We start from the raw sequence: 24,402 nt of genomic DNA, 5'->3' as shown, positions 1-24,402 counted from the left end.
TTCAACATCTATAACGTCGTCGCCTATGTTAAATATATAGGTATAATGGGTACATTATCGTATTATATGTATGTGCCGATTATAGTTCTTTTTTCGCCACAATAACGTAATAATAATTACTACCCGCTATTGAGATCTTTTCGATGGTATTCAAAGTGAATTATTCTCTATAGGTTTTTAGCGCATTGAGCCTATTTTTTTTTATATTTTTCTTAAAAAAAAGCGTCCGCTATAATTAAAAACAAACAATAAATATCGGATTTAATTATTGGTTTGTAAAATGATTTAATATTTTTAAAAAGAGGACTGCTAAGTATAAATATTTATTAAGTTTAACATTTATAAATTGTATTATTAAGAACCATAGTTATATTTATAAATAATAGAAATATAGGTATTTAGCTATAATACTAGGTGTGCAATAAAGTATAATTATAGGTTTATTAACATACCTACTATTGCAGTAATCATTGACAGCAATGAAATGACAAAGTTATATCATTCCACCCAAAGTAACCTGACGGCTGACATATTAACATAAATAAAATGTATAATATTTTCGATTTGTTGCTGTGTTTTTAATTTTTGACGCATGTATAGTTATTACTTTCAAGTAGAATAGTGAGTATTATAATTATATTTGTTGAAAAACTTCAGTAAATGTGAATTTTCAAAAAAACGATACTTCTGTTTTTATTTTCGTTTTTAGCATACAAAAACAATAAAATATATAAAAAACCCGTTTTGGATCGTAATTCGGTGAGACGTCAATTGTTGGTGCGTGTTACAAACCACCGGAGTTAAGAATTCGCATATTTGTTTCGTACGTATTTTTCGCGCGTACCCACGTCGCGTTTCGATGTAAAAACAATTAATAGACATTGACATGCGATCGTCCGGTGCGTGTACATAATATCGTACCGGTATCTCGTATACGACGCCCAAAACCGCAGTCTAACAAATTATACACAGCATATACTTATGGTATTATATATAATATCATCAACGACTAATTCCGTATAAATCGTATAAGGTATATTTTTTAATCGGAGCGACGTACGTGAAAATATGTGTGCACCGAAAGAGGGAGAGTGAGAGTTCATTATGTGTACGAACGTGGTCGTGGTTTGTGATGCAGGTTCTGGAGGATGCGGGAAGTAAAGGTAGGGTGCCGAATAAACCGCCGCCGCGCCGCGGAATTCGATTACGGAAAACACGCCGACGCGTCCGGCGGGCGACCGTCAACTTGCGTCGCGGATCACTTAGCTCCCGAAATGCATTTACGTCTAAATCGATCATAAATCCGACAATCGGGATGAGACGTCGTACCATCGATCCGTATCCCGCCGGTATACATTTATGCAAATGTACACGCGATCGCTTTTAACAACTGCAACGCCGTCGTCGATCGAATATATCACTATATAATATTCATATCGCGGTATGTTACCACATATTATTATTATAATATAATGCAATACGTCAATCGTATTTGGTAAATTTATTGAGTATTATTGACCTTCGGTGGCTTTTCGATGCATCGAGCGGTCGCAGCGGGCTTCCTTCCGCGACGTCCATCGGTGTCTCGGTGAGATGATAATCGGTCGAAGCGTCTCGCTCGCGTCGTGTCTAATGCATATAGTACATAATATTACAGATATATGTTTGTATATGTGTACGTTGTTGTATCGCCGTTATAATATTATACTATATATATATATATATTATAGTACCTACCTATTTGCGGGGCCATATTCTTTTGCCGCCGCCCCCGGGACCGTCGATGTTTATCTTCGTAAGCATTCCAGCGCGAGCGCAGATTGTGTGGGAAAAAGTCGTAGTCTGTCCGTCGCAGCATCCTGTAACATACTTACGTCACCGGCCTATCCACTAAAGCGCGCCCGTCTCGATTTCAAACATCCCTATAAGGACATGAAACTATCATTATTTTTTAGGTACTCACTAAACCAAGAAAATGTATTTTTTAAATAACTGTGTTTATATATTCAATTCAATTCTATTATATACTGAGGCTCTATATAATACCTTAGCGATACTTTCCCCAAGTTCCTGCGGGCAACGACACGTGATTATTGTTGCAAATCGCAGCTATATTGTTGCGGCTTCGCACCCCTGGCCGGTCGTAGGATTCATATTACACGAGCTTAAAGTCTATCTACGAATTATTGATCCAATGAACTTTTCACGCCTAACCGGTTTGGTGTCCTTTTTCGTCATTCTAATTAATGTTCTTAGACATTTGGACGAGTTTGACGCTTATATGCACCCGGCACTGCATGCAGTTGACGGTTATAATAGTACTTGCGACCAGATATGGAACTAGCCCTATAACATTCACTACTTATTATAAGTTCTGTTTAGTGTCTGCAAATAATACTATCAGATTATTTATTTTAGTAAAATAATATATGGCCCAAAAAAATTCAATATTCAAATCGACGACGACGTGTCAAATATCAAAATACTCGTACCGCGGTATACGTTTATGCGTATATGTTAAACAATAAAATACATTATCGTCGTAGAACATTGTTGAGCTATACGCTCGCAGTCTGTTCGTGGATTTGGCCTTTAGAAAGTGGCGAGTAAAATATAACAGCGGTGGGTTGGGCTCACTTTGTTGTGTCTATGGTTTTCCCGACCACCGAGCTCGAACCCGTCACGCCATATTATTATTCCATTGTATATATATATATATATATACGCACCTATGAATGTGTGTAAATAATAATAGCCCTTCGTACCCTTCAATTTTTTACTATCGAAAACTCCTATGAAATCTACGTATATAATACCATACAGCGTTTATGGCCAACTGCAGGTCGCCAGGAGGTTACGTGCTATTGGGGTGGGATGTAGAAGGTTGCCCGCCGTCCCCCCGTCATCACACAGCTGTCAACGATTTACGCGGATTCCAACCTGCGGACCCTGTGACAGGTCATCACCTGCAATCGGAGACGAATGCGCCATTATAAATTATTATTACATATATTACATCTATTATTATATACCTATATAGCCCGTGTGTAACATAATCCTCGACCGGCTGCCATGTTGGACTGCTGGGACGGCCATTTTATTTGTAGACTTATAGAATTACAAATTGGTATTTTGTTTTTGTTTCATCTAACGAGTAGCTATATATTGTATGGAACGTCTAGGCCGCCATGGGGTTAAAAAGGGGTGTCGGACAGAACGAAATGGCTGCGGTACGTATATAATACACGTCGTGTTATTGTTTGCGCGACTACAACTATTGTGTGTTGACGGTTCGTCATTATATGCTGCTGACGCTTGCAATGCATACAGCAATATATATAGGTAGGTTCCTACGATAGCAAAATCGAGTGTATAAGAGTTTGCTTACAAGCAAGTCCGAGGGTTTTCATTTACTTGTAGAATTATATTTTTTTCATTTATAATAATTACTGTCTCTATACTTCTATATATTGGTGCTTAAAAATTAATATTCCTGTTATCGATGCTTGCCACTCCTGTTTTGAATTACTTTAAGTGTTATCTAATTATTCCCACTTAGTCGTAGGTATTCATAATCACGTCACGCAAATATCTCAGGGACGATTGTCTATAGTTATATTTAAATCAATTGTGCCATACCTATATAATATTATCATTGATGCAGTAGAATAATTATAAATTTTATTATTTATAAAATTAAAGTTCAAAAGTCAGTTTTCAAATATGACTTTATACCATGAACGGTAGACAAGGACGAGTACCCAGCTTACTTCCCAGAGCTTTCGTATCCTCTCCCCACAAATCTCTTTCATCTCTCATCAATGGCCAATTATTATATATAATATATCTGGTGTCCGAACACGCATATTATACATATTTTCTGCGTATAGGTTTATAGTTTATATTATACCATACTATTGTATGTGGGTATTACACAATATTATATAACGAGGCCAGCGGTTATTAAGCCGCGGGTTGATGAAATTAAAACCACGTACCTATTATAATACCCAACAAAACGCACGCAAAAACACGAAATAATATAATAATTATACAGTCTAGTTTCCGTCTGCAGTTTCTGTGCAGTGCGGTTCATAGGTACCTACGTGTTTTTTCCGTCGCGTTTTAGTCTTAGTGACGTGCGGTGGTCTCGTTTTCAAAACGATACATTAAAATATTATATTTTTTGTATAGTGCGTAATGCAGTGCACGCTGTGTACGAAACGGCGCGCGTCGGTCCGCATTTCGAAAAAATTAATAATTATGTGCCGCAAAATCTGCAGTCGGTTTGGTTTCCCAAATTATCCACGGCCGTCGAAATCATTATCAAATACCTATTATCACAACACATACGACTTATGAATATGCTAGCCAGTGTGTGATATTATATTATATGTTTATGTATGTCTATCGCGTGAGATACTTAGAAACGTACTCGGTTTTCGTCGCTAATTGATTTTTTCTCCGTTGCGTTCGTGGACGATGAAAAAAAAACATAATTTAATTCCACAATCGTGTAAAACAAAAGGAAAACAATTTTTTACACAATGGTATATAATAATATAATGATATACCTGGGTACATATTATTATAAGCGTTATATTTTCATTCTCACGGCGCGTCGAAATCCCTCACTGCTCTCTCTCCCCCCCACCCCCGCCACGCCCGGTCGATCCGATTACCGTACGGATTCGCACAAAATGGCCGCTCGTACAATGCATAATAATAATGTGCAATATAATGGCAATGGCATGTAATAAGCAATGCTAGTATAGTATTTTATGCTATACGCGAATACAATATATCATCATCATCAAAAATAATGATAAATATTGTTACATTTTTAGGTTCCAAGTCTTCCCTGCAGCTTTCCCGTACATTTAGTACGTATGTGGTGTATAGCGTTAGAGTGACTTCTACATATTATATGATAATTTTTAATACATTTTATTGGCAGCGAGATGTGTTGGTCGTCATTGTCTTTCAGATGTGTATGGTACCTATAGGTATATAATGTTTATCTGATTTGACCTAGTAGCCGGGCGATGTAGTCAATATACACTACGGCATGCGAGTATAATAATATAACGCAAACGGCGTTTTCGCACGACCGACTGTTGCGGAGGATATCAAGATGGACGTCATCTACCTGTAGGTATATATATGTATACACGAGCCTCGGCCGACAGAAACATTTATTTATTTGAAAACTGTAAATCGTCTCGCTATTATTGTTATTATTATTATTTCAACCCCGCCACACGGAAGACCGAGACGTGCACGAGAAGCGAGAGAAGTCGTCGCGTGTTATCCGGCAATATCCGTCGGCCCAGTGAAATAAAATGGTAACCGTCACGAAAAGCGACACGACTTTTGGCCGTCGCCACCGTGGTGGTGGAATACGTGGTTTTTCGTTATCGTAGTTTACACGCATCGGTTAGAAGGTGTATAATGTATATAATAATAATATATTTATAGATTATATACACATAGGTTAAGGGTAAAGGCTTTACATATCGTGTGTTGTAACCCAAACCAACAGTGATCGAAGTTTGGTTATCGGTTCTATGTACTCGTATATGACCTACTATGTACGAAGAAATATATGAAAATGACGTGATGACGACGAGCAAAGATATGACTTAAGATGTCACATCCACAGATTTCATTTTCCAGTTAATAAGTCATTATGCCAACAGTTTCGAACGAATAATGTGTCATTCATTAAAAGCTTTAATTGGTGGGTGGAGGTGCGAACTTTACTCTTACAGCTCGGTGTTGTTACAAGACCACGGTCCGTCAATAATCGATCGCTTCGTCGTTAGTGTGTTGTACGAGTAGTACCTATAAGTTATTTTAAAACCGTTTATCATAAATTACTTCTCGTTGTCATGCTAAGTTTGGCTTTTGCAATTACAAAGCACGAGTTTACGTCAACAGTCTATGTGTAGTCATCGTCTATGCTCGAGTGGAAATAAATCGAATTCGCTTTAAATTGGGTATCGAAACGATGTCTACGTATCGTACTTACGTGGACCGCGAGAAAGTTGTTTATAATCATAATTAATATTTTATGGCAAATGCTATTATATGGTCACGTTTTGTGCGCATTGTGAAAGAAAACTCTATAGAATTCGTCTGAAGTTGTCTAGGTGGCGCACAACACCTGTACACTGCTGTATCCACCTATGTATAGTATAATAATGTGAGTATGCGTGATGTGCTTGTATATAGCGTATTGTGTGAAAAAATCATTGCTCGAAACGGACGCCTGATGAAATTGTGAGAATAAGTAAAAAAAAAAAAATTGTGAGGGGTGTATGAAATACGTTGTTGAGAATAGCTTCGTGTGTGTGATATGTACAATATATCATAATATCGTGTATAAAATATATAGGTGCGTGATAATAATTACGATCGCTCTCAGACTTTCAACAAAACTACTCTTCTCGCGCGCCTGTCGCGACCCTCCAGCATACATATATATGGGCAAGTGCAGTGTATATATATGTGTGTGTACGGACTAGACGAGCTCGTAATTACTTTTCATCGTTTTTTTGTCTCTGCTGCTCGTTCATTACACGACGACGACGGCGACGACGACGACGACTACCCGAGTACTTATACCACGCACATACACACATACAAACTATAACTCTTAGATGTGCAGTGTACATATATATCCGGTGTAGAGTGTACAGTCATGTGTGTGAGCCTCACCCCCTCCCACGCCTTACCGCCTTGCCATTCCAATCGTCCCGCGCCAAACAAGCGCGTAATATACGCGAAACAAAAATTACCGTCGTCGCGTCCTATACACGCCCGTTCATTAAAGTGTGTGAAGCATTGTTACGCGACACCCCGGAGAAAGGCGCCGCGCCGTTTGTGCTGCTGCACGGTAGGCAGATATATATATGTATATAGCGCGCAATTCATTTCGCACAGCCCTCTCGACTATTATTACTGCCGGGGCGACATTGATCTATTGCCGCCAGCGGGATTTTTTTTTGTCACCTCGCCCGTCATTACCGCGGTCGGTTTCCTCGATATATTATTATTGTGTGCTCATATATATATATATATATTACTATACGCGGCGCCGCCACTCGAATATACTTTATATCATATATGTAGGTAATACAGATATATTATAATGTATACTGTCTGCTTTTTGTTTTCCCTCCCCCATCACTTAGAAGCTATATCACGCGTACTTGTATTATTAATTACGACACGTCGAACGTCGGTGTCTATATTATGCGTAGGTATATATTAGAACACTGAGCCCGGAGTGACGGTTATTATGTCATCGTGAAGCCTTGGCCGGATGAGGACGTACCTATATAATCCGTGACGTATCATGTATGATGATTGCGTATATGCTTTCCCCGATTCGAACGAACCTCTTAGCCATATATCATGCGTGTACCAATAGTACCAATTCTATATTATATATAATACAGACCTGCCGCGCACACGGGATTGGTGACTCAACAACAGCAAAATATGCGTAAAATATTTACGACTGCTGCAGTATAAAGTAAATTCGTTTTCGGTTTTATGTATTGACGCGAACTCGTTACCGCGCGGTACTTTTAAAACTAAAACCTTTGACCGAGAAAAAAGAGCGCACTTGAATATCTGACACGTCGCGATCGGGGAGGTTATAGGTATGCCGCCGAGAGCAGTCCAATTCGCAGCAATCGTGCGCTTACAATATCCACGTACATTTATTGTAGATTATTATTTTTTTTTTTTTTGTACCCGCAGAAAGGACTTAACGATTCCGTTGCGCAGCCCAATTACTATTCCTTCTACGCCATTTGTTTTATTTATCCAGACAGTATACTGTCAGTACCAAATAAATAAATAACACGTCCTCGAAGTAAAAAAAACATTTTCACGACTCTTTCAACCGCACGCGCGGCGCTCTCTCGTCTATATATATTAAGTTGACTTTTATTTTACCCGACGACTTTTGGTTGTTACATAATATATTATATTGAATCGAACTTCTGTGGCAGGTGTTTGAGCAAAAGTCATATATTTTTGTTCTTGCTATTCTTTTACAATATATAATATATTATATTGTTATATTATATAACCAACCACTTACCGGCATAATGAGCTGTCGTCAAGTTCGTCCGGTCCTAACCATTTATAATTATAAAATTATTATATTTGTATATAATTATACACGGTTTAATTGATCGATATATACAAATTTAATATTGTGTCGAAAAAAACGGACTTTACTTGACCCAATTTCTGATCTTTTTAAACTTTAGGTGAAAGAAAATAGACGAACTGAACGACCACATACATTTGTGAACCGTGATATATATTCTACTTTAAAATTCCAAAAGCCTTTAGTCTAGTTATGCAGAATAATACGTAAAATAGTTGGCTCGAATTATCGACAAAAGCCGAGGAAAACAAATCGAAATAACTATTCATATAGTAATTAGTAAATCTATGTTTACATATTATTATTATATATGTTTGGTATGCGCACAATATATAGCTTCGCAGCAACATTAGCGAAGTAAAAAACACAGTTTAATTCCCACAAAAGCTGTCGTAATGCAATAATGAATAACTATAACAATAGCAACGATGGAACATTTTGTATAATATATATATATATATATATATATACGTATATAAAGTTTAGTATCCGCTGTGGAGAGAGAGAAAAACACAATTGCAGATGCAAAGTGTACCTAACCTGTACCACAGGATAAGGACGAAACACAGTGTGTGTGTGTGAGAGAGAGAGAGAAAGAGCGCCGAATGAACATGTTTATAATCCCGGTAGTTATTTTTCGCTGTACACTTTTATACTACATTAATCTTACACCACCGCAATTACGCGTGCAGTAGTGTAACCGCAAAAATGTGGTTTACTTTTTTTTCTCTACCGTTAATCATATTTGCATAAAGCCATAGTCTGCGTGCACTTACTCTATTAAAGTACATTTAACCGGATAAACGTTTATTTCGTTTTCATTATTATTCGATATTTACGAAATGAAATATTGCGGTATGTAATCTCTTATTCCGTATACCTACAAGCTGTAATGTTTTGCTGCTATTTGATAAAAAAAAAAAAAAAAAAAACACGTTTAACTAGATTGGAATTATTTACGACCAAATTGACTGCATTTTTTTCCCTCTGTCTGCAGTTTGTGTGTATAGTTTCGATGCAAACCTCTGGAAAATATATTTTATAATAGTATTTGTTCCGCAGTGTATTATGTTAAACTTTAAAACGTAGGTTTTAATATTATTATTATGATTATTATTATTATCGGATCATAAACATGCTGTTAGCTATTTGATTTTTTTTTTTTAAATAACGATTACACGCCACGCTGAAAAAAACGCTCACATGTATGGTTATTGCTCGTACCTTCATCTAAAATGCGCCCCGTGTAGTAGATCGTTTGCTGTGTGCAAGTATGGTCGTGTACCTATAACATAATATTATACCTTATAATATATAGCCGTTACATTTTCTCGGTAACGAATGAGGAGGAGTGGTTGTGTAAATCAATTTCCCGCTGGAAATTGCGGCCGAACGGACCAATCGGATTGACGCAAAATTTGAATTTTGAACCACTAATATATATTATAATATACACGACGACTTGTATGTACGTACAATATCCTGTTAGCGTTTCCAATAATGTATATTATATATACCAACTCTGCACGCTATATCTATACAACAGTATTCGTAAAAGCCAATAGCACGGAGAATCCTATACTCTTTATATTATATATTAATATTATATGTTACGCGCACGTATTGCATTATACAGGCGTAGTGTTTGAATTGCGCGTATGACCGGTGCAATCGACGAGACAATAATAATATATAAGTGCGTACGCGACTTGCGGTTGTCTGCGAATTTACTTTTATCGTAATTCGACAGATAAAATGCATTTGGCGCGGTGTGCGGTAGGTATACGAAAAGTAGACGACACCGACGACGTTTATTGACGCGCTCGTACCGCCGCCCTCATACTTGCGCTGTCTGTTATTACGCGTCGCATATATATTATTATTGTACACATGTATTATATCATATTAGATTCGTGCGTGTGTATATAATATATTAATATAGTACCTTAGTGGAAAACCGTGTAACCGACTGACATTCATCAAACCCTTGGCGGCGCGCATTGAAATCCGTTTACCTGTGTGAAACAACCATCCCCGTGCGCGTATACACACACACACACACACACATATATATATATATGCGCTGACAACACCTCTCCGGGGACGTCGCGTATTAGTGGTGTACTTAATAATAATATTGCGTATAGGTTCGATGTCATATTTTCCAATTATCCGTATTTATGTATGTTATAACATTTGTGCGCGACGATATTCTATATATTATTTCGTATATGTATATACGTTCGAGTATCACCGTGGATCCGTCGTAAATGATAAATAATAATATTTTATATAAAGGCGCACTCGTATACGTACGTATATATAATATGGTATTGTTGCCGAGGAAATGATGGAACGAATGAGGTGAGGGAGGAGTGGTATAGTATAGAGGGGTACTGGTCTCGTTGTGCGGACGGAGTGTATAATATTTTTCGATAAACGAAGAATTCGAGGCCACCGCGGTAATTACACACAGTCAATATTATACGTATTATTATTAATGTTATACCTATTTGATGTACCTACCTGTAATATGCATGATGCGTATGTACACATGTATTTGTATGTACGACAGTGTAAAAACATCTCGTCTCTTTATACAATATGTAATAGACAATATTTTTATTGCCGGCTGGAGCTATATTATTATTATTATTATTATTATTATTATTATTGTAGGTACGTCGTTATTTACCCGCGAGCATCGTTATATATTATATGTACATTTAAGTAATGGTTTTTTTTTCTTTTCTTTTTTCTTCCCCTTTTTTTATCACATTTATTTAGACGAGTAAAACGCGTGTTTACCGTTTTTTGCAATCACGTTAAATGGTGCGTTTTTTCTTCTTACCCCGTGTGTTCTACACTTTTTAGGGATTAAGCTATGCTACATTACATAGGTACAGGAACACGCGTGTGGCTCGTATATACCTCTGTGCGTGATGTACCAGAAAACAAATACCTATTGCGCGCGGAATTGAATAAACGGCGAAACAAAAATAGCATATTATATAACGTGCATAATATACTGCGCGCGCGTATTGTCGTCGTACATCATGACGATGATGACGATAATAATATATGATGTCGCGCCGATCCCGCGCGAGCGTCGACGGCGGGCGAGCCAGGCGCGTTCCGGTCGATCCGCTACACGAGTAATTTGCTTAATAGTTTTGAGGTTTTTTAATCATTGCCCGCGGCACTCTGACGGAAAACTTTTTTTCCGTCCCCGCCCCGCTACCGACGGGCACTGTCGTCGTCGCGCACAAAACACACATACGCACTAATAACACAATATACAATAGACGACCGTCGGGGGGGGGGGGGGTAGGGGGACGCGCTGCGCGATATCGCGTACGCACGTGAACAACACGTACATCGGCTGCGGCGCGAAGGGTGTTGACGCGGTGCCGGTGCGGAAGGGACACGACACCGCGGCGGAGGGGTACATTTCTCGTGCAGTGTATACGTATAATGTGGGTACGCGTATGTGTGCGCGCGCGTATAATGGCGGCGTAATGGCTGACGGTTGACGGCTCGTGAGTCTTGCACACACATACGCGTGGACGTGCGCGCGCTCTTCGCCTCCACACGGTCGCCGCCGCCGCCGCCGCCGCCTAGTGAAATCTGACACTGACAGTGATTCATATTGTTGTGTCCCCTCGCCGTTCGGCGCAACCCGTGCCCCCCCCCCCGCGCGCCCTCCGCACAAAGTCCCCCCCGATCGCCCCTCGCCAACCGCAGGGCTGACTCGCTGGTAATACACACACACACACACACGTATAATATAATATAAATGTGTGTGTGTGTGTGTGTGTGTGTGCACGGGGCGCTCCGTCATCATATTTAATCAGCTTTTGTGCTTGGTTGGCCTCTTTTTGTCGTGTTTATATGCGTCTGTGTGAGCGTGCGTATGCCACCCCTCCCCATCACCGCCAGCACAACACTCGGCCGGTCGACCGTACCTGCGCGGCGCGTATACACTGCCGAAGGAGGAAAAGTTATTTTCCGGCCGATCCCGTCGCCCGCCCGGCCATCGCGGTCCGTCCGTCCCGCGGTAGCGATCTGACGTCGTCGTCGTATAGTGTGTGTATCGAGTCCTCTCGGTGCTCTCTCGCGGGAAGTTTAAAAAAGAACGTCGGTTTGCGTATTGGCGTTCGGCACACTGGGAATTGCGAAATTATAGTTTATTTCCCGGTGCCGCCAAAGAGGAGATATTCGTTCTACAAATATTATTTTTCTTGAATTTTATTCATTTTTTTCAAACAAAAATAACCGGCGACTTTTTCGCATCGCATCGCTCGAGCAACACAACAATCTCAGCGAATAAAAAAAAAATATAAAAATGTTTAAGTGAACAACGAGATTCATTTTTTTTTTTTTATTGTTCATTAGAGATCAAACAAGTATACTACCACATAACTTGGTTAGTATTATAAAATAAAATATATCACTTTTATACAGAAAAAAAAAAAATAATTATTACAAGATAACAAAATATTGTTTTTAAAAGTCGTCTTTTCTATTCTCGAAGTATACCCGAGTATAAATAAAAAATAATTCTGTTCACTTCATTTACTCGTAAGCTATAGTATTTTACCTTTTCTCGTAGACACAAGAATAATAAATACATCAATAATCAATATAATATATATTTAAATCGATAACACGACGTAGCAAACGATGAATTCGATCGTTTCGATTTGAATTTAATCGCGTTCATGCATGACGGCAATACGTATGGCCAACGTATTGGTACTTTTATATTATATTAGTTATAATGCATCATACAGCTGGTAGGCAACTAGTCAAAACAAATAAACGCGCATTTACGGCACACAACGCGTATAATGTGATGTATATAATATATAGGCGGGCGGTCGGTGGTCAATAGCGATTGTCTTAACAATATAGTTATAATATTTTCGTCGAGTCCGGATAACGCATATTATATTAATATTATTATGCCCATCGATATGCATACCGCGGTGCGGGTAACCGCAGTGGCACACTTATAATATAATAATATTCTATGTTTACGTTAAAAGCACTATGTTTAATAGTTCGTGTACGATATTCGAATGCGCAAAGACATCCAGCGATTTACGCCACGCGATCGTTGAACCCGAACGCGGAGAAGACACGCCAAACCCGGGCAAACGCGCACGGCGGCGTCGGTGTGTCGCGTTCGAAAGTTTTTTCTTTTTTCGTCTGTTCCGCTGCTGCGGTTGTTGTTGTCCTTTTTTGTTTTTCTCGGTTAGCAAGGCACCTACCTTTTATATATATACATATACACCCTAAACGTGCTCAAACCCACGAGCTTAAGTATACGGTAATTACAAAAAGACAATTATAAATCCGCGAATTACTTTTTTTAAGAAACGGTGAACTTTGAGTTCGCGGTGTTCTTTTGTGGTGAGAAAAGTGCTGCGACCCCTGAATCAAAAGATCTTATTATATTATATTATAATGGTTGCTGTGCACCTACACGAGCAAATGCGTATACCGAGCGCATTGTATTTTCTACTTGTCTTCGCGGTAGAAAGTGTGCGATGCCGATGGGGTACGCGGCCGTGATCGGTAGGTTTAAGTTTGAGCCAAGGTGGAAGAGGAAAAGTGGTGTATAATTGCGATAACCATATCGGGCAACTGCGTGGGGCGAACGCGTTCATTGTCAAAACATTGGGTACGGATGAATATTTCATCGTTCTCTGCAACCTTTGAGTATTTTTTTTCGAATTTTTTTCGTGATAAAACACAATTATATCAATTATATATTACATAATAATTGCACCAATGATATTCTGTTGTATATAAGTTGCGAATTGCTTATAGAAAAAACACGAGTGCACTGTACCACATTATACGAGCAATATAATATAATATAACGTGTAAGGTACGTCTATCGATTCTTCGCCCCACACACGACGACGACGACGACGATTCGCATCGTATAAAATATATTGCATATAATGAACGACTGTACTGAGAAACCTCCTCGTGCGAATGATTTCGATTGCTAACGAGCAATATAATAATAATAATAATAATAATAATAATATTAATAATGATAATATTATTATTACGTTATTATACCGGCGCGTAAAACTCATTAACGAAATGCATCGTTCCGCTGCACCGCCTGTACATAGCATTAATGACGCACACGCGTAAAAAGTTCTCGAAACGCTCACGCACTGCACAGAGTACCCGTATTATAATAGGTTATATTGTACATAATATAGTGTTGATACGGCGTCAAAAGTGGGTACATACGCGTGAATTGACGACAAGTACATTTATATATATATATATTATACACGAGTACGTACGTTGCTGTATAGTAGTAATTTTTCTCGCTCTCTTTTCGTACACGCACACACACAGTCCGTCGCCTTTCTCCATTTTAATAATAATAATAATAACGGTAATGTAATGGGTGCGTTTATTTATTATTTCTTTTTTGAACCGGGAAAATATTTCTCGATCGTTGCACACGAGTAGGACACATTATTTTCTAGCTACACATCATAATATAATAGTGCGTATATCATAGAACGTATATAGCGAGAGGTATAGGCCATACACCCTTGTGTACGTAGTACCTACAGCGGTGTGGACGACGCGTCCTACGCTGAAGTGTATACGTGTATATGTGTACATACAGTGCACGTGCGCGGGGTCACTACAGCCGGCGTCGATTGAAAGCTCTCCTCTCTAATTGTTTCTACGCGAAAACGAAAACAAAAGTCCGACGACCCTCTCGGTCTTTTGCTTTCACCATCGTCCCGGCGACTCGGCTATTATAATAACACACACACACACGTAATATTATACATATATATGATTACTGTACCTGCAACGGTGGGATAGGTGTACTCGCCGTATAAAGTCGTGTATAAATATATGCGGTGCCAAAGCCTCCGGCGATGACGATGTTCTGCGTTATATATGTAGATACTCACGCCCGCTGGAGTAAGACCTTGGAACACTGGAGAGATCGTCCTACAACCCTTCGTTTTCACACTTAATCAACACCATCATTTTCCTAGGGTTTTTTTTTCGTTTCGCGTCTCTCCGCTCTTTACCATCCCCCTTCGTCGGACCATCGACACCGCCACCTCGCCCGTCACTCGCACGCTAAATAATGGCCGCCATTCCGTCCTCAAACCCCGCGACCATATTATAATATACGTACAGCGCCTCCGTCGAGTGTGCATATAATAATGTATCATGTAACGCGCACGGACTACTACTGCACGCACCCCTCTGCACGACATAGTCATCCCCCCGCAGCTCACCCCGTATCGTCGGGCCGTCGTCGACGTGTAACGTTTCGCGCGGAGCGTTCTTCCGCGTCATATACGTTCATAGTCGTGTATTCTATGTATATATATATATATATACGTACAATACGACGTGGCGAACATTATAATAATGTACGTTCCGAATCTCGGAATACGATCGCCGAGGCGCGCGAAGGGTGGTAACCGGACACGACCGGCCATAATATCTCGACAACCGTAGCCGCCATAATCATAACATCGGACCGCGGTGGTTAGAGCTGTAGGAGCGCCTTTCCGCACTCACCCTACACAGCCCGCTTCTGTAGACGCGTATAGCGAAAAAACATCCACCGCGAGTTTTTGTTTTTAAATATATACCTACTCACACCGAGGGGGACATTCGATACGTTCAGCGAGTTTCACAGGTTTCCCCCATCATGTCCGCCGCCGACAACCACGTCCACTATATATATATTATATTATATATATAGTATTTCATAGATAAATATATATATATATATATATAATATAATACTCGTACATCGAACACGAACGACGGCTGCGCCTGTGGTCAAGGGATACATAATAATATAGGTTTTTTTATATAATCGTCGGCCACCTTTATAATATGATATATATATACGTAGTGTGCTCTTCTATGGTTGTGGTATCCCCTCGACCGGTGGTACCGCCCCGATTATCGTCCGAACATACATATATTGTGTATTATTTATTATTATTATGTATTCCTCGAAATCGGCTTTATATGTTTCTAATACATAAGTACCTATATGGCTCTATACCTAACCTTTAGGAATTATGGTTTACGTTTTCGTCGTTCCGCGAATAATATATCATATTATAAATATCGCTCAGAGGTAAAGAAACGAAAAATGTATATCGAAAAGAGCCGTGCAGGATTGTAGGGGTACATCAGCGGGGCTGCAATTATACTATTATACTAGAGCGTCGTTTTATTATTTCATTCGTTTTTTAGACGAAAAAACTGCTTCGAAAACATATATTATACATACATGATACATCATACACGTTCCGGTTGTTTCTCCGAAAGCTATATGCTATTTGCAAATGCACGCTTAATACACGAACTCCTCTTTCTTATTCACGACCATCGTTTTCACCGTTTTTGACTAAACTCGAACGTTTCACGCGCGATGACGTCGCAGATATTTTTTATCCGTATATTTATTTAAATATCACGATTAATAAATCGCAGCCCGAAAGAATGCGATTCAAATTTTCCAATATCGTAGTTTACGACGTAGCATCACGGTTTATGTAATACGAATAGCTAATACACGACAAAGTTAAAAATGTTGACGGTATACACGTGCAATACGTAGACCGAAACGACGACAATGTAATAATTCGATCGGAAAAAAAATTGTTCGAAACGTGATTCGAACGCTCACGGCGCGTAAAACCGAAATAGCGTATTTGTATACAACCTACATTGCTGTATGATATATTATACAGTTGTGTACACGCAGAGTAGTGATGGCGACAGAAAGATTGTTTCTCGGGACAAATAATTTAACGTTCGTCATTATTACAACGGTGTTTGGTTTACTGCGCTGCAACAGCATTTGATCAGAAATATACAGTAAACAGATGTCTGTATACAGACTATATGATTATTTCCGATCAATAATCACACCGCGCCAAAGGCGAACTGTGTGAAGAATAACGACGTCGATACGTCCGGTCGTCGTATAATATATACTATACCTATCTCTGCACTATCGCTTCGACTCGTCATTATATTGTTACTCGTTAACGAGCGCTTGTTTTTTAGGCACTTACCATTTACAGTTGTTAAAAAACGACCGTCTGTGTTTCAGTAACACTGTTATAGAGTTCCACGGCAATCGCAGTGACTGCAGCCGTTTATCATCGTTTTTCCCGTCGTTAACCGAACTTACTATATTCGAGGTCGTGATTTTAAATTATTAAACATTTTTTTTTTTTCATCATCCCCGATGTCAAACACAACTGTGCACCGCACCATAACGGTTCGTCCATCGTCTTCGTATGACGCCCGTAATGCACACGCACTCGCGCGTTCACATACACCAACAATATGATCTCGGTCTATGTATATTATAATAAAAACAAAATCAAAAATCTGAAGAAGAAAAAAGTATTCCGCGCCGGCAAATCGATTCGTTATGACCGCCGCCGTTGTCCGAGCTGTCCGATCGTCTCCCGCGCCCGTAATATAATATAACATTATATTATTATATTGTATATTATATACACGTCCTCCGTTCCCTGGCAAATGATGACCAGACACATTCTTCAATCGCGCGTACCATATTTTATAGACAGGCACCCATCATGACGTTTGCGTACAATATACCTATATTCGATCGGTGGTCGCGTTACGCGTCACGTAGGTACGATATATATATGTGTGTGTGTGTGTGTGCGTGTAATAAATATTGTTGGCTGTGCGTTTATCGACGAAAATGGGAGACTGCAAATGGTCGTTTAATAATAATAACAGCAATAAACATTTATGTATTTTTTACGTTCTTCCGTATAATGCACGCGCGCTGCAGCGACCACCGTGTACACGATCCACGGCGCTGTCGTCGTATAAAGTTAAGGACCGGCAAGAAAGTTTATGGTATCGTCCGCGCGACTACAGACAAATAATAATGGTCGTGAGGAATGTAAATATCTCCACCGCCATATAATATTATAATACAACGACTGTTGTGATATCGTTTGCTCCTATAGAATTCTGTTGGATTAAAATTAATACGAAATAATATGCTTCGCTTGGCGGGGCTTCGATCGCCCGTCGGACGACACAACGGAAACTGTAAATAGGTAGACTATAAAATAATAATTAATATGACATGGTTTGTACGTATATCACGGCCAAACCGGATGAGTCAACGCCGCCGGATGTGACGGAGTCAAAAGCTCGGCGGGAGCCGTAGAACGTCGTCCGACCCGTGATATTATATTATTATTATTATAGAATTATTAGAAATCTCTACCGACAATACGAATATGTGAAAATCCGCGTATATTTAGTATAATTATATTGAATAGTACACGTCATAAATGGCGATACCGATGTAAACAGGATAGGCAATACTCAGCACTCCCCTTGAGTCGTATCTGCGTTTAGTCGTCGCAGATACATATTGTACCTACTCGTGTAACACATTGTTATTAACTAACAATTATTAAGAGCAGGTGTACTGGATTTACAATGCTTGTACGGAGTATATTATATTATTATACCTCTAGTAATCCGCCGCCGTGATTCGACGGTTCGCGTAAATAATATAACACGCACTGTATAATATGTTTAATATAGTATATATTGTGCACAACAACAATGGATTCTATGTAGAACGATCACACTATATTTTATATATCCGCTTTCCAACCTGATGCACACTATTTCGTCTCCTCGCGTACGGCCGTAGGTATATTTATTGAGTATACATGAGCAGTGAAATCGTGAAGTTTGCGAGGTACCCCGTGGCCACCCATCTCATCCGTTCATCAAATCGTTTTGTAAAGACTTTTTGTATATGTCATGTGAAAAAAAATATTTTCGAAAACATTGATATTATGTTTTACGAGAATCATACACTGCGCGCGTACATCATAAAACGACCGAATCTTGGAGAAATCTCATAATTCACCTCGTAAACGATTTTGTTTCAGATTCCGGATAGACAACACGGACCACATAATCGACGTGAACAAAGGAAACCAGCCTTTCGAATACGACCAAGTGAACATCGTATGTCCCGTGTACGCGCCGGGGACGCACGAGTCGGACGCCGAAAAGTACATCATTTACAACGTGAGTATATACATAATATATTATATTTTACATCATACCGCTTATTCCTATCATAATTGTTTAACTATATTATAATATGATGTGCACGTCTAAGACGACTCATAGATCTGCTCGAATAATCACTGGAGCGGCGTCACTGCGACCGTATTGAGATTTATTTCTCGTGCATATAATATAATCGAGTGTTTCGCAAACAGAGAAATGGTCACGTTTGGGGGCAGGTATACGTATGTGCATCGTACATTAAAATATATCGAAACTCGCGAGGACGGTGATTTTCGAATAATCACTCGTGTCGCAATACATCGGCGCATTTCCGGGGGTGGGAACAATGCTCGTCGTATTATCGCACTCGAGTCCGGAAACCTTTCACACGCCGCGGCGGCGGACACTCACGCCGTTTCGCAATACCAATAACGTACTATACAGTGGTTGTTATGACATAATAGCAGCACTCCTTTTTTCTGCGTTTACTTATGCCAATATCATTATACGTGATAATACTCTATTATTTTTATTATTATCATATTTTATTTATTTATTTATCCGCTGTAGCGGCGGCGGCGGCGGACAATAGGACCATTGTCTGCGGCCGCCAAGACGACCTTTGACTCGGTCGATTTCGACGGCTCTCTTATTAACGCCGCCGCCGCCGGGGTGACGCGGTAGTGGAAGGCTTATGGCGGTGGTGTCGGTAGCGGTAGCCTCGACGGCGGTGGTGGGATTCGGGCAGGTGGACCATATAACTGCGGGCCGAGACGTAGTAAGACAGTGAAGCGGCGCTGAACACGCTGTGCTAGCGCGTCAGCCGAGTGGTAAATTTGGCATTAATAGCAATGGCGTTTGTCGTCGCTGCCGCCGCCGCCGCCGCGGCGCGTATAACTTTTCGGCCTTTTCAAACTCCCGGCTAATTGACGGCGGCCACCGACTTTATTGTTGTAGCACAATGCCGCCGCTATACGCCGCGGCCGATTTACAAGTTTTTGTTTGCCATCGTCGGCGGAGAATTTCAGCACTGATGAGCTATATATATATATATATTGTCTCTCTCCGCCTCTCTCCTTCTCACCCGTCTCTTACTCTTTCTCTATCAAAAACGCCATTGCGATGTATATATATACACGGTCCCTGTACCACATAATATAAATATTATTCGGTACACTCGAAAAAGCTGGAGCGTCCAACAAAACACCGGAGCACAATGGCGGATGCGCCTCGGCAAAATTCGTTTCAAAACCAGAAATCGTAGTCAGTAAATGAGATTTTAACTCGTTTGCCAAAAATAAAAATTAATTAACCGTAAAAATAAAACAATATAATCTTCACGTTTATATAATTATTTTCGCGTGCGTATATAATATAATCGAGAAAACTTTTTTCCGTCAAACGCGCGTTGTGTATTGCGTGGTTGTATTTACCGCACGGCATACCTACCAGCTATACATATTTATAGCGCTATAGAGTACTATATAATAATAATCTTCGCATCGCGCGTATACATTTACAATTCTAAAACGGTGCTCATTTTTCGTTTTCAGGTGTCCAAGGAGGAATACGATATGTGCCGAATCACTAATCCCAATCCGAGGATCATAGCGTACTGCGACAAGCCGTACAAACTTATGTACGTCACCATAACATTCCGGTCGTTCACGCCTCAGCCCGGTGGACTCGAATTTCAGCCGGGACAAGACTACTATTTCATTTGTGAGTATTACTGCTGCTATATTATACTTATATACATACACATATAAAATGCGTCCGTCTAATAAAATATCCACGTTTAGGTACGCCGTAAACGTACAATGCAGATAATACTAAGCGAACCGGCTAAAACGTTATGTTATATATATATATAAGTTGTTATTCTTAAAAGCTTTAACTCGTCGTAAAAAAAAAAATGAGATCCGGGGATGATGACGATAAACTCGTCGACGCGTAATGACGCCGCGAAGGGGGCTGGTGCCATCGTTTTATTACCGGCCGACAGAATAATATCATAACAATATATTATGGCGAATCAATATATAATACGACGGCCGTTTTCGAGTTTCGCTCTGCGAGATGAACGGCACCGCAAATCGTCCGGTTATTAGGGCTTGAGGTTTTAAAAAAAAAAAAATTTATTGTCATTACACCACGAGAGTTAAGTTTGGCACGTCCTGAAACCCGATCATATCTGAATTCAACGAGAATCGACCCGCGGTATAGAAATTTTGTTGAAAAAAACATGTTCTCGCACTTCCGTAGCTCCGCGTATACTGTAATATTATTATATGATGATATACAGAATTGCTGATAAGCCGAAACATCCTTCAAAGTCAAGAACTCGTCAGCGTGACATTTTTCTTTAATAATTTTTTTTTTCATTACGTTTGCGTCAACTTTTTAAATGTATACAATTTTCGTACACTCGTCGTACTAACCGATTGACATTATAACGTTTTACCATAACAATTTAATGTATTAATATAATACATAAATAAAATTTAATACATTTAAGTTTATTCTTGTGGAACAATCTCGTTACATTGCGCGGTTTTACTGGAATTGAAAATATACGAAACTTAATTATTATATTAGTTCTCTATTGTTTGTTATATTTATTATGATATACTTTGACACAAACATCGCTACTATTTTTACTATTACGCATGAGAATAAATGCATCGAATGTACCATTTAAACTTACCACATAATATAACGATTTGTATGTATTTTATTTCAGCCACTTCGTCCAAGGACGATATCCACCGCAGAATCGGCGGCCGCTGCTCCACCAACAACATGAAAGTCGTGTTCAAGGTGTGCTGCAGACCAGAAGACCAACAGAACAACCAGAGTGAGTACCCTGCGAATAATATTATCTATATCCAACGTTACGTCGAAAAAAAAAATTTTAAAATATATATAATATCCGGTTTATAAATTTACGATGAACGTTTGTTTTTTTTCGCAGACTTAGCCCCTCGACCAACGCAGAACGCTGGCAACCCTCAGCGACTTCCAGTGCCGGGCAGCACGCACGGATATCCGGCTCGACCTCCATCGGTGTACGCATCGTCCACACAGCAGCCATCGTTGGCCGGCAAGCAGCCTCCGTTCGGCGCCACCGGACCATCAGTGCACAACAACAACAAGCCATCACACAAAAAATCATGTAAGTACAGATATTATAATCCCGTTTTTTAGGACTAAGTGTCGCGGACTCGGAACGAAAAATAGGGTTCTATCGCGGTATTTCGAGTATAAGAGGAAATGGTTCTTCTTTGATTCGTTCCTTATAGCGGAAACTTGCTGGTGTAGACGATATGTTTAAGAACCGATCTCTTTGGTCGTTCTACACGAGTCCGCGGTACAACTGTTTTAATATTATTTTTTTGCGTTGACGCGACGTATCAAAAATAATATAAATATCGTTCAAAAATTTTACCATTGCGTTTTCGCACGTTTGCCCGCAGCCGAATACGACAAGCATCCCAACGAAGTGGTCAAGAACGAAGAGCTCACGTACAACGGTGCCGGCGCGACCGCCGCAAACATTTCGGCAAAGGCGTTGGCGGTTCTATACCTCGTGGCTTTTGTCGCTTACGAACGGATCATACGTCGATAGACGGTCACCGCTCCGCCAGAGTATAGCCGGATCCCCTCTCCCTACCCACATCAACACTCCGCGAAATACGACAAACGTTTATTTTAACGTAAGAATAATATTATGTGACATATTATTATTATTGCATTATTGACAACACACTGTGTATATACCTACCTAAATGGTGTTTTTATTTTACTATAATATTATAATATATGTATATACATAATAATATGATCATTATTATTATTATTATTAAACTCTTGTAAATATATATAAAATATACATGTATATGTATATATAAATACATATATATATATATATATATATAATATTATAAACCAACACCTCCGATAATAACGATAATGATAATCCTCCCCTCCCCATGAGTAATTATTATTATTATAATTATTATCAATATTATTATTATTATCTATTATTATTATTATTATTATATTATTATTATTATTATTATTATTATATTATTATGATCATTATTATTATTACTATTATTATTTGTACATAACAATATTATAATATACGCATGTATAACGTAGGAAAACGACTATATATATATATATATATATATATACGATAATTTTATGCCGACGAATAATCGAGAACAATGTTTTATTTTTTACCGTACCGTATCACTTCAGACAATTCGGAAAAATCGTCGGACCACGAAATTTTTGTTCGTGAACCCTCTTAACGTATTATTAGATTATTATTAACTGTATAGTTTTCCATAATAACATAATAATATTATAACGAAACGTGTGCGCGGTGGCAACGGCAGTATTGCTGTGTAATGCGTCGCGAATTAAGAAAAAAAAAACTGATCATAATATGTCGCAGTTTTCGCCATCTAAAGTACGGCCAAGTGCCATTTTACCGGTTTCCCGATATCATATGATTGCGATACTCTCGTTCGCGGTAGACCTCGCCGCCGTCGCCGTTCGATACGATATACATGTATAAATATTTAATATTATTATATCGATCGATATAATAATTAATTAATACACTCTTCATTATGTAATATACATATATATATATATATAATTATTGTACGTCTATAATATATTTTATAGAAAAGTAAAAAAGTGAAATTATTAGGGTACCTATACATTTATGTGTGCGTGTGTGCGTGCGTGTGTGTGTGTATATCCACGTGTGTTTGATTATATCATTCTCGTTCTATAATCGGTTATATTTGTAATTTAATTTCTGTGATCGTTAATTTTTAAAACATTATAATAATGTTGTAGAGACACTTTGACCGTAATCGTAAATCTATATAAATTTAGTTTTTCTTTTATAATGATATTATATACAACGAGAAAGAGTATGTATATTTATAAAATATATATTTATATGTATAGGTACATATACCTACCTATTTATCTTTGTTACACTTAGATACGAGTGCGACAAATATCACACACACTCACACACAGCATTCATACGATATACTTATTTA

General features: G+C 38.9%; 1 protein-coding gene across 1 annotated transcript in view; it reads left to right on the top strand.

The window, feature by feature from the left end:
* The window catches only part of LOC113559859 (ephrin-B1), a 242,571-nt gene extending 219,444 nt beyond the window's left edge, over window positions 1–23,127 (top strand). Inside the window, exons 2-6 of the mRNA XM_026965635.1 lie at window positions 19,186–19,327; window positions 20,866–21,034; window positions 22,056–22,169; window positions 22,287–22,487; window positions 22,789–23,127. Coding sequence (XP_026821436.1) covers window positions 19,186–19,327; window positions 20,866–21,034; window positions 22,056–22,169; window positions 22,287–22,487; window positions 22,789–22,940 — 778 coding nt within the window. The 3' untranslated portion in view covers window positions 22,941–23,127. The remainder of the gene's footprint in view (window positions 1–19,185; window positions 19,328–20,865; window positions 21,035–22,055; window positions 22,170–22,286; window positions 22,488–22,788) is intronic.
* Window positions 23,128–24,402: the final 1,275 nt, after the last annotated feature.

Source organism: Rhopalosiphum maidis, chromosome 3 (genome assembly GCF_003676215.2).
Source record: "Rhopalosiphum maidis isolate BTI-1 chromosome 3, ASM367621v3, whole genome shotgun sequence".
Lineage (NCBI taxonomy): Eukaryota > Metazoa > Arthropoda > Insecta > Hemiptera > Aphididae > Rhopalosiphum > Rhopalosiphum maidis.
This window is presented reverse-complemented; position numbering and strand designations above follow the sequence as displayed.